The sequence below is a fragment of the Galleria mellonella genome, unplaced genomic scaffold (genome assembly GCF_026898425.1).
Source record: "Galleria mellonella isolate WM207_F2 unplaced genomic scaffold, CSIRO_AGI_GalMel_v1 utg643, whole genome shotgun sequence".
NCBI classification, from domain to species: Eukaryota; Metazoa; Arthropoda; class Insecta; order Lepidoptera; family Pyralidae; genus Galleria; species Galleria mellonella.
The window spans coordinates 833,879-846,296 of record NW_026442135.1 but is presented as its reverse complement, the minus strand read 5'-3'; the positions used below and the strand labels follow the sequence as shown (position 1 = coordinate 846,296).

General features: G+C 41.6%; 1 protein-coding gene across 3 annotated transcripts in view; it reads left to right on the top strand.

Moving 5' to 3' along the window:
* Window positions 1–12,418, top strand: part of LOC116412628 (microtubule-associated protein futsch-like) — a 41,324-nt gene that overhangs the window by 9,843 nt on the left and 19,063 nt on the right. For all 3 annotated transcript variants that reach the window (XM_052900313.1, XM_052900314.1, XM_052900311.1), the window contains 6 exons: window positions 427–601; window positions 6,194–6,389; window positions 6,675–6,935; window positions 7,050–7,351; window positions 7,452–7,964; window positions 8,246–10,301. In XM_052900313.1, the coding sequence (XP_052756273.1) occupies window positions 428–601; window positions 6,194–6,389; window positions 6,675–6,935; window positions 7,050–7,351; window positions 7,452–7,964; window positions 8,246–10,301 (3,502 nt within the window). In that variant the 5' untranslated portion in view covers window position 427. The remainder of the gene's footprint in view (window positions 1–426; window positions 602–6,193; window positions 6,390–6,674; window positions 6,936–7,049; window positions 7,352–7,451; window positions 7,965–8,245; window positions 10,302–12,418) is intronic.

Genomic DNA, 12,418 nt, shown 5'->3' with positions numbered 1-12,418 from the left:
CGTGATTTTTTCTTTTAATGAAGATGAAATGGTACCTGCTACTGATGTGCATTGGGACTTCGTGGATTTGGAATATCGTGAGCAATTTGTTTGGAATTAACTACGAGAAGTTTCCAAGGGTGATCACGTGGAGGTCGCACTGACAGGATATATTGGACCGCTAGTCTTCAGTCCTCTTTTTTTCGGAGATCAGAATGGAATATTGAACCTGCCTGCTCTTTCGTATAAGCTAGTGGCGTGAGACCACTTAGGATATATAAGGTTAAAGTCAGATCAATTGGGACATTGTGACGATTTCACGGGGAATAAACTACGGTGGTCTCTATATGAAGGCCAAGTTGAAAGAGTTTTTCTGACCTTAATAATTCTTACCTCACCTTTTCATCTGTAACTGTAGAAATAACTGTACCAATGGTTGTTTTCCAGCATGGCAGCGGACAGCGATGGGCTAGGCTCGGCGGGCGGCGGGTCGTGCGGCGTGGTGGTGACGTGCGAGGGCGACCTGCGCGACCCCCGGTTTCCAGCGCGCCTGCGCCGCCTGCTGCGCGAGCTTCGCGCGCTGCTCGCCGAGCCACATCCGCACACACTTAAAGTTAACAAGGTATGGTACGGTGCTACGAGATGAGGTCTTTTGTCTCAGCAGTTTTTTTTTTTTAAATATATTGAGTTTTAATTCCACCAAACCGTTATCGTAGTGTGTGACAACCTGCGACTAGGTAGAGCAGTGACGTACGTAGAGTTGTTATAACTGAAAGCGTCGGAAATAGCGGTTAATGGCGTCCCTTGGGAGTCGACTAAAATAGGTTGATGATGGTAATGAATCGCCACCACCAGTAAATAAAATTAGAGCAGACAGAAGGAGTAGCAGAGAAGAAGCTTGTTCGTTAACAGTACAAGCATAAGAATTAATAGACAAAATAGAAATGACTTTTCTAGGGAAATATCGCAAAAATGTACTATTCTTTTCTTTTTAGACCTCGGATGTGTTGTCACAAACTTGTTCGCATTGTACCAATATTGTTTTAATATATTACGTAATTCACTCACATGTGAGACGCACGCTCTCACTGCTGCATCTGTTGCTTGCGAACCCTGACTTAATGGGACACGAGTTGGACCCGAGCCGTAAGTGAGCTAACGCACAATTATTGAAATCACGGAAATGTCAGCTCTATTTAGATATTTATTCTTTTGGTAAATGTTTACACTGGGTCAGATATTGAGATCGATTCTGAGGCGTTATTTCTCTAAACCTATCTCTAAATATAAATTTCAGTTTAAAATTACAGTGATATTTTTATTCTAAGGACTAATATGTATGTACTATATTTAAATCAAAATTATTATAAATTTATTTTATAATGCTCCATAAAACAGCAATTTCGGGAATCTATCGAATTATTAGGTTAATAAATTTACAGAAATAGCACTTCAGAATCGATCCCTCTGACTCTAAATTCGAAACAGGCCAGTACTGATCCGCTACAGCCGTCGTGGTTGTTGATTTCAAGTCACTGCAGTACTGTCACATCAGCACAGATTCGATATTTCCCGTCGCATATTTTTGAAGTCCATATGTTCTCTTCGCCACTGGCACTGGTTACTGCATTACATCGAAGTCAATCTTTGCTGCTGCTGAGTTGTGAACTGATGTCTGACGAGACATGTCACATTTTGCATGTCATAATTTTTAACACTACGGAAAATTATGACATGCAAAATTTACGAAAATTACAAATTGTAAGAACTTAGAGTCTCTTCCAACAAGTCTATCTCCTGTTTTACCAGAGGGTAGGATTTTTTCCCTAAGGAAAACCTCCCTTCCTTTCCTATTGAGCTTGCCACTCCCATTGCCTTTAAAAAGGTAAGTCCACCGCGAAGTCTGGGGTCTTTCATTACAGTTACAACTCTTCATCAGAGTAACCGTAGATGGAGACCACATACTAGATGGAGGGACGATCTAAATGGTTGTAGATAGCTCAGATCTGTTCTTTACGGCAGTCTATGATGGAGTTCTATCCATGGCTAAACAATGGACGATTAAGGACTATGATGATGATGATGAGACAGTAAAACAGAGATGTGACGTTTATTAACTTGTGTTTGCTAGTAGCCCATAGCGTATTGAAACCTTTTTTGAGCTTTGAAACGTCAAATTAAACTAAAAATAAAATGTACTGTGTGATGTTGGTGCTTTTTTAAAACCGATGAATTTGGTGTACGCTGGCGTGGCACCAGCGAGGGATGATAGATGAGGATGAATGATCAGGTCAGTTCGCCTATTGATTAGTTTTTTTCGTGAGTGGGGGGGGGACTAGACGAATATGGTCATGGCTTTCTTTTAATTACTTAAACCGCATCCCGAGACCATAATGTGTCTAATATATAGAAATAAATCGAAATCATTAGCATCTAAAGTGAGGCAAACTTAAATTTTTTCTCAAAAAACTATGGATTGAAAAATAACAAAAATTTTGGTAGTACACTCCATAAAATTGTATTATGTTGATGAAATGGTTACATTTTAGTCAAGTATTTTCATTTAGTTTTTCCTTTGTTTTTTATTCGTTTTATTTTTTCGTTCTCCTTGTTTTTGTTGCTTCATGTGCATTGCCCCTTATCTATTTTGTTACTATTGTGAGAACCTATCAGTGGCTTTATTTGTAACCTTAGACTTTTTCTATTTACACCAGTGTAATCCTGGTTTCCCTGTAATTAAATAAATAAATAAAAAAGTATGGTAGTTACTTCGATTTCAAACCTTACATGTATAAGGTTTTGTATGTGCATATTTTTCATTTCTGTTCCTTTAAAGAATGTTCATTATTATTATTTTTTATACCACTGATGAGGAAAACAAGCATACGACCCACCGAATGGTAAGCGGTTACCGTAGCCTATGAACGCCAGTAATTGCACGAGTTGCAGGAGTTGCACGTGCGTGTTGCCAACTCTGAACCTCTTTACCCCCTTGTGAAGAACCTCATGGTGTAGTCATTATATCCACATGTAAACATGTCTTTACGCATAGTTGGAAGTTGCACTCGCATCCTGGGATGGGCGCGGCCCATCCGAACCCACAAATGCGTGTATGGTCATACTAAATGTTTCTTACATTACATTTGAGGCTCGTGTGATATACGGCTATTCAAATTACTCTGTACAACTCTCCTATCATTAAGTGAATTCTACGGTAAATCAACTTTGACCTTGCACTTGATTCGCAAGTATTCGTAACGCTATGTGCGTTCCGTTCCACCAATTGTCCGTCTATCAAGACGACGAACTTACATTTAAAGCAAGTAGTGTAAACTTAAATTTAAACTTTACACTACTTGCTTTCATCTGTACCTTCGTAGACGTGGATTTTGGTGGTAGTTAAATACTCCTGGTTAATCTAAACAATTCTAACAAGACAAAACATGCATTAGTTTTTAAGCCATAGGTAGACTGTATAAAAGTAGTTTGCTTGGCCACCTCCATCCTATTCGTGTTTCTACCGTGAAGTAGTTGTGTTTGCATGGCTGTTTCGGTTGGAAGAGTGGGATATGGCAGTGATTTTACAGGGTACAGCGCAATAACACCTGAGTCCTCAGTAATGGCAACGCATGGGGGGTGTCATGGGCGAAACAGTATACTCTGTTATGTCCATGGTACTGCTCATCTCTATAGGCGACGGTTACCACTTTCCATCAGGTGGGCCCTCAGCTTGTTTGCCATTCTAAGTTGTATAAAAAAAAATATATATATAAAATTTGTGTTAGGCCCCGAATTTCGGAAAACATTTCATGGTAGACCCTTTGGTTCTAAATTCAAATATTTACAAATTGAAATTATCAACGCATCAATATCCTACAAGCAATGGATACGAGGAAATACTGTATGTGTTACTGTGAAATAACTGTGTTTGGATACTTTGTATCATCTCGAGAAATGTCTTGCTAGTGCGTATTACGCCTTAACGACCACGAACCTATTTAATTTGGCTGCATCATACCTTAAATTGACCAATTAGGAGTTTAAGATAGAACTTGACAGTAGCTACACATTCGTTATTGACTATTTGATACAAGTGCACGTGTGTGGAAAATCACTCATGTAGGTAGGCCCTTTTTGATATTTTATTTAGCGTAAGCACGCACGCGTGACATTTGTCATCGTGACAATTCGTCACTCATAATTCCCATGTCACAGATATAACTATTACTATAGTGCAAGTAATATAGGGGGGGCAGTGAACAGTTAACGGCTGTATCATCATCATCATTATTATCATCATGCCATATAGTATGTAAATCACTCTGTAAAAAAAGTTATCGAACACTCCAATCGAAAATTCGAGATGTCCGCATTCTAAATTCAAACTTTAATGTCACATTAAAAAAAGTTTGAATTTAGAACGCGGAATCTCGTGTCTACAAGCAGATTGAGCTTCACAACAAAAAATTTGCAGCCGACTTTAAAAAGAAGGAGGTTCTTTATTCGGTTATTTCTTTTTTAATGTTTGTTAACCCATAACTCCTTTTGTTTTAAACCGATTTGGAAAATTATTTTTTTTATCTGAAAGGATATACTTACAGATTGGTCCCCTGGAAATTTTATCAAAATCGGTGTAGTAGTTTAGTCTTTAGATCAAAATAATTGATTATGTCACAATTAAACTCGGGTTTTTTTTGTGGATTTTTTTTCTTTTTGTAAGCGCGAAACAACTAGTGATAATTATTTCTTGAATAATCAAATGTGATTTGGGATCAGAGTGGAGCGTTTCAATGATTGCGCTACCATCATTGTATGTAGATCAATTAATTTTTTTAGTTAGAGACAATTCTGAATCGATTTTGGTATTGTTTTGCAATACATAAAGTTTACTCCTATGGTTGGTTGTTCTGTTTAATTTTGTAATCATTATAGCTACTGATTTTCTTTTCGAACCAAAAATAGTGTGTTGCGGAGCAAAATATTCTTGAAGGCACCCAATTCCGCGTTTTAAATTCGAATATTTTTTAATTTAGTGTCTACAAAATATCTTTAATCGAATACGCTGTTATTTTTTTGCACTGTTATTTTTTTTGCCCTGTTATTTTTTGTTGTTATTTTTTTGCGCTGTTATTTTTTTTTTACTAGTCTATTCTTTTTTACTAGTCTATTCTTTTTGTCAAGATTTACATTGTTTTTTATTTTATTATTTGAACAAAATTTTAAATTATATTGTTCCGGAAGTAGTAAGTTGTACTAACGTCGAAGTAATTAATTAGCCGGCTTTATGAGGCGAAATCGAAATTACTGCGCAGTATTCAAAAGGGGGGAAAGGTCCGTAGCGTGTGACGTAATTGTGCGTCGCACGGATACATTCCGGCGCTTTTAATGTTCGATTTCGAATTGCGTTAATGAACGTTACTTTATGAAATTTTATTCATTAATCCCCTCACTGCTTAATGACTTTATCCGATTGCTGTTAATTAATGATTGAAGTCGTATTTTGTATATATTTGACATTGAATCCAGTATTTAATGGCTTGATTTTTTTCCTAACCGTACAGGAAAGGTGTGTAATGTTCTTGAGTTTTTGTATGTCCGGAATAGTTTGGATCTTTGAAACAGCTCGTTATAAATGGGATGTTATTACATTTCGTTTTAAATATGGAATGTTCGTGTATACAGGGTGAAACCGAAATCATTAATTTTCTTGTGTTCAACCAGCGGGGTTGAACCTTTTTTTTTCGAAAGGAACATGGTTCGATAAACGATATAAAATTTTGAACCTCTCATACTAACAATGTGCTTCTAGCGGTTATTCTATCGTCTTCATATTAGCCATCACCTGTCCACTGTTGAACATAGACCTATTCCTATTGGGAAAGTCGTCAGTAGTTGTTACGTTTGGCAGACAGGTTGGTAACCGCAGTTAAGTTTTGGTGTTATTTTAAGAGGGACGCTGCGTCCCATCCTTCGTTCATTAAATCCCCTTAGTTTCCATTACTAATAATTCCTTTCCGCTCAGTAAGGATAAACTTAGGATTTTTGGTATATTGTGACAATATCACCAGGGGTTAGCCACAATGATTGCCAGAGTGGCGTTTAACCTGACATTGCTCGTATTGATCGCTGTTCTATATTAAAAATAATTTGTCGCTGTATGGTCGAGATTAAGATGGTCAGAGTAGCAGAGGATGAATAGATGGTATGGTTGCAGGTGGAGCCGTGGAACTCGGTGCGCGTGACGCTGTCGGTGCCGCGGGCGGCGGCGGCGCGGCTGCGGGCGCTGGCGGCGGCCGGCGCGCCGCAGCTGCGCGCGCTCGGCATCCTGTCGGTGCAGCTGGACGGTGACGCGGCCGTCTCGCTGCGGCTGCAGCACGGCGCCGAGCTCAGGATCAACACCGACGCCGACGGTCAGTGCATGTTCATGTCACCATTTTTTTTAAGTCACTAAGGACCGACAACTGGTGGGGAAGAAAGGTTCTTGAGTGGCGACCCCGTAGGGGCAAATGGGATATCTCCCTATTAGATGGAGTGACGTGCTGAAATTACATTGCAGGGAGTCAATGGATGCATTTGGGTCAGGACCGTTCTTTATGGCAGTCTATGGGGGAGGCTTATGTCCATGGTACTGTTCATATCTATTAGCGAGGGTTAATACTTGTCACTATTTATCACTCATTAAAAAAAAACCATAGATGCGAGCACGTCCCGCGCCCAGCCGAATCCGGAGCTACTGGCCGGGCTCGGAGGCATCGGGCGGCTGCTGGACGACGGCGCGTCTACCAGCGCGGAGCCGCCGCCGCCACCGCGCGACAACTTCAAGTCGCCTAACACCGTTTGCCCCATGGATGGCAAGATACCGCACAACATCCCCACGCCGACCACCGACCGCTGCGAGTTCCCGTTCGGCAGCATGACGCAAGCGAGGGTTATACACCGCAAGGAGAATACGCTAGGTCAGTCTTGGTTATAGCTGTTGAGTTTCACACGAGTTCTTCTGATTACATAACAACAACACTAGAATTTTTTTCTTTTTGTCATGCTCCTGAACTTTTGCATATTGTTCCTAGGTTTGAGCGGTCCGTCGAGTGGTATTAGGCCGCCTGCAGACGGGCTATTCGTCCGTCCGTCGACATCCGCGTTCGCGGGCCCTCCTCCTCCGTACCCCGCGCAGCCGCCTCCCTCGCCTGCGCCCCCCGCCCCGCCCTCGTCGGCCTCCTCTCCCGTACCGCCGGCGCCGTCCACGCCACACACGGTCGCCATGTCGTCCCCTCTGCTCGTTAATTTGCTGCAGAACGATGCGCCGGCGCCTCAACCCAGGGCGAAACCGCCGCCGCATCCGGCTAAGTTGGATCGTCTCGATGATGGACAGGTAATTTTGAATGTAATTTTTTTTAAATAAAGTCCGAATGCTGTTTTATATATATACATTTAAAAATTTATGAAAATTATTATTTGTAATTGGTTAACAGGTGGAATTAGCGGTAGGTCGGGCACCGTTCGAGTACCGTGCTGTAAGACCGCCGAGCCGTCTCCCCCCACCGCCATCTCCCGCGCCTTCCCCCGTCCCGCCCTCCGTGGGCCCCTCCCTGCCTCCACCGCCTCCCCGCGCGCCTCCTCCGACGCGCCCTGCACCTTTCGTCCGCCGGGCGTACCCTCCCCGTCCGCCGGTTTCCACCCCTGTACCAGCTACATCTCCCGTAGCTACATATCGAGCGCCGAATACGACCGTAATGAATCGGGCGAGGTTTCCGCCGCCAGGATTTGCGGGCGAGCCGCCCCCGTACAGACAGGCGGCGACCCGTCCGCGGGTAGGTGGCCCCGCCCCGCCGCACCCGTCGCACCCCCCACACCCGTCGCACATTGCACATCCCCCGCATAACGCTCCAGCGGCATCACAGGCGAGATTCACTCCTGAAGATTTGAAGGTTCTCCTACCACCTTCAACCACATCTATGGATCAGAAAACTCGTTCGAGGTTTCAAGTGAGTATAATGTAATGTTTTGAGGATCTACTCCGGTGCTTAATAGCGTAATTGTCTTGAAAATCAAATGTATGAAAAATAAAAAAAAAAGTGGATTTAATTTCACATTAAATGTATTTACTATATGTAATATTTACTATATATGTAGACATTATATTTTTTTTACAAAATTAATGAGAATTTTTAAGCTTGTTTCATAATACAACTCCTAATAATATTATTCAAGTTTTAACCAATCTTAGAATAAATATTATAACTTCTTCATTGCTTTTTAATTGCAGGAGTTCCAGCGTTTTCAACAGCAGTATATTGCGACGCAGCGGGCGGCGTCGCAACCGGACTGGAACGAGCCGTACCGGGATACACTCGATCTTCCGGACTTGCCTGATAATTGTGATTTAGATCAGCTATTACCAACCCTCGGAGGGGACCTGCATCTCGATGACACCGCCATCTCGGAACTATCAGCCATCTCCGAACTCTCCAATGCAGATAACAATAAACTGGACAACATTTACGATTCGCAGAAACCGGAACAGATACCTACAACATCAGAACAACACACCCCGGACTCTTTATTGCAGGAAATCACGGGGGTCCAGTATAGCAGTCCGAATTTAAATGGTCCATACCCAGAGACCAGTAACCCGACCACTAGTGGTCACACGAATGTGAGCGATGTGCCTTCAAAGGACTCTTTCGCGGCTGCCAGCGAGTCCAACTTCATGCCTCCTCCTCCAGTTCCACAGCAGTCGACGTCCAAAGCATTTGCGACAAACACTTCTCCCAACCATGTGTTGAGTCACGCACACCAACCGTACAAATCGACGGTTAATGCTTACACGATGTCGCCCAGTATAAATTCCGACAGAATGTCGCACTTGAGTCAATCTTCATCCATGCCTCCTCCTATGAGGTTACCAGTGAGAGCGACTACTTCAGTTTCAACGGCGACAGTCGGCTCTCAAGCCACCGCGCAGGAAATCGAGGAGCAAAGCAAACAGTACCTGATCAAGACGTTGATGAGGGACGATGATACACCACCGCCTAAAGAGCAGAAAAAGATCGAGGAGGTCACAGTCGCGCAGTGCAAATTGAAAGAGAACTCCACTGAGACGCCAGAAGTCTTTGGGATAGCGAAATCGACCATATCTGAGGATGATGCTAAAAGTTCTGAAGATGATTCAAAATTGAAAAATAAAATCATCAAGAAAGAGAAAGACGATAAGTTTGCGCCGAAAAGCGGGAATCTTAAAATGCCGGGAGCAAAAGAGAAACCTGCTACGTTGAAAGATAAAATAGTTAAAGATGGGAAGACCAAAGTTGCCTTACCGCGACCGGCGATCGCTAAACCTGCTACGCCTGGCAGTGAAGCGCCGAAGTCGCCGCCCGGGGAAAAAGAATCGATAAAGTTGAGGTTAAAATTGGATAAAAACGAGCCTGTGTACAAAGCTGATATAAGCTTTGTCAATCAGCAATCTAAAGGTGAGAAGCCAAAAGAGAGCGTGCCTAGAGTTCCGCCACTACATATACGCCTCAAAGGTCATTCAGCAGTGATAAAGAATTCAAAGAAGGAGAAGAAGAAGTTTAGCCAAGGCGAATTGCACACAAAAAAGATTAAAATCAGAAAAACCCTAGAAGGCGAGGAGAAAGTACATCGGAGAGATTCTGAAGAGTCATTAGCATCAAAGTCAGGTGACAGCACTGAGAACAAGACTGATGAGTATTTAGTCAAGAGTATAAAGCTGAACAACCACTATAACGAGGGCGAAACGGGGAAGACAGAGATAACGGGTGATAACAATGTCGTGTATAGAATGAAGTCGATATCGAAGACGGCGCATATCGTCTCCAAATCGCACGACTACAAGCTGAACAATAAGGTTCCTTTAGACAGTTTAAAGAAGAAAAAGTCAAAGTTACTGACTGATGGGAAATCTCTAGAGAAAGAACGCGACAAGGAATGGAGGAACGATATGTTGGAAAAAGAGGGAAAATATGCCCAAAACGAGGGGTACAGAGAGCCCAACAATCATGAAATTAAGAAGAAGTTACCAGCGAAAGTAGATAATGGTGCAAATTGTGATATCAAGCCCAGTGAAAGTGGGAAAGCAGTGCAATTAGACACAAATAGTGACAATGTGAAAGGTGCTAGTGAATTGGAAAGCAGACTGCTGAAGTGCTTTGAAAGAACCATGAACGAGGAGGACTGTAAGTTAGAACGGCGCGAAACAGACAATAAATTAAAACGAACACTCGCCGAAAGTGCAATTACCTCACCCAATGGACTGCTCACTTCTGAGAAGAAGAGGAAGACCAGCCATAGTTCCTGTGCAGGTATGGTACATTGTAATAAATATAATTATTAATTCATATTCACATAACTCATATTAATCTCTTAGACGTTAGTTGAATGAAAGGTCCCACTATATATGGGTCTACTGTATAACTATCTATTTTAATAAAATACTAAATATTTCATTTCAGTCACTATTTTTTTTCAAATTTGCATTGAAATTTAGTTAAATCTTGTTTTTGTGTAAATTTGTAATTGGCTTTTTGTATTTACTGTTGTTTTTTATCATGAAATTTTTTAGTTGTTGGTATTCTATTAATAAAGAATATAAAAAAAATATACAAATAAATTTCTCAGAATTGTATATAACTGCTGTTATAAATAATTTTCACACAGTAGGTTCCTTTTTAATAAGTATTACACCAAGCCTTTTTCAGACGTTCCTGGCCTTTTAGATTATGGATATAGTAAAGAGAATTTAAAAAATAAAGCAAACTTATGCTTTTTTATACTTTTGAGGTGACAAATAAGCATTCAGTTTATAAGCATTCTGATGATAAGCAATTCTGTTGGGTATTGTTCCAATATTGTGAGGTATTGCATACACGTTGCTGACCCTATCATGCCTTTTTGTTAGTCTCTTTTAAAAATAAAATTTTACTAAAGTCCCATAGTTGAGTAGGGGTTTCATAAGAGGAGGATATTATCATCACCGTTCTTAGCTTGTTTGGGTGATTTTCGTTAATGATGCCCCAAATATGTAAAGGATGCAAAAATCAAAAAGAGACTTGTAAAAAAACATCTGTACCCCATCCAGACATATGTCCTAAAGTGACTTGGTTTTGGCCAATGCATACTTTTGGTTTGAAGGAATATGGCTGTGAAAATTGCGGAGTATGAATGCATATCACTATAGTGCTCAAGAATGACAACATATGACTTGACATGACTTGTGTCTGAAATCGAAACTTCACTCGATAAAGTTTCGATCTGGGGTGAACGCAATCTTGTTCACTTTAACCCTAAGAAGACACAAGTCTGCGCGTTCACCGCAAAAAAGACACCGTTTGTCGTATCTCCTCACTTTCAGGACACTTCCCTCGATAATAAGTCGAGTCTGGGGATTCTTGGCGTCGATATATCTAGCGACGTCCAGTTTTGCGGTCATTTGGAGGAAAAAGCTAAGATAGCTTCCAAAAAGTTGGGGGTACTCAATAGGGTGAGACGGTATTTCACGCCAGAAAACCGCCTGAAACTATATAAAGCTCAAGTGAGGCCACACATGGAATACTGTTCTCACCTGTGGGCAGGAGCGCCACAGTACCAACTCCTTCCGTTAGACCGCATTCAAAGTCGGGCAGCTCGAATTGTTGACGATCGGCGTCTTACTGTCCGGCTCGATCCACTGAAACTGCGTAGAGATGTTGCATCTCTGTGCATCTTCTACCGAATTTATCACGGGAAGTGCTCTGAAGAATTGTTCGGATTGATACCTGCTGCAGTTTTTCACCATCGTACAACCCGCCATAAACTAAAATTTCATCCCAACCATCTGGACGAGTGGCGGTCCTCCACCGTGCGTTTTTCAAGGTACTTTCTCCCACGCACAACCACTCTTTGGAATCAACTTCCAGCAGCAGTATTTCCGAACCGATACGACAACATAACCTTCAAGAAAAGAGCATATTCCTTTTTAAAAGGCCGGCAGCACACCTGCAATGCCGTAGGTGTTGTGGGTGACCATGGGCGGCGGTAGTCACTTACCATCAGGTGAGCCGCATGCTCGTTTGCCCCCTGTGTTGTAAAAAAAAAAATAAGGAAAGCCATGGACATTATAGTGTATCTTATGATGTTCATGGTACTGTTCATGTCTATAGATAACGGTTATCACTTTCCATCAAGTAAAAAGTTAGAGGTGTCGAATATCGGTATCGTATGTTATCGATAGTATAACACTAGCAATATCGACATTTCTTGTGATTTTCTTTGGTTAATCTAGAGGTCTTCTAGAAATTTTGTGCAAAAAACTTATATGTATGCTATAATACACTCTACTTAGACGACAATTCTGCATCACACATACTTGCAGCCTCAGAATTGATCGATCATAGTCTAATATGGAGTCACATTTATATTTATAGATCCAGTGCACTAAGGA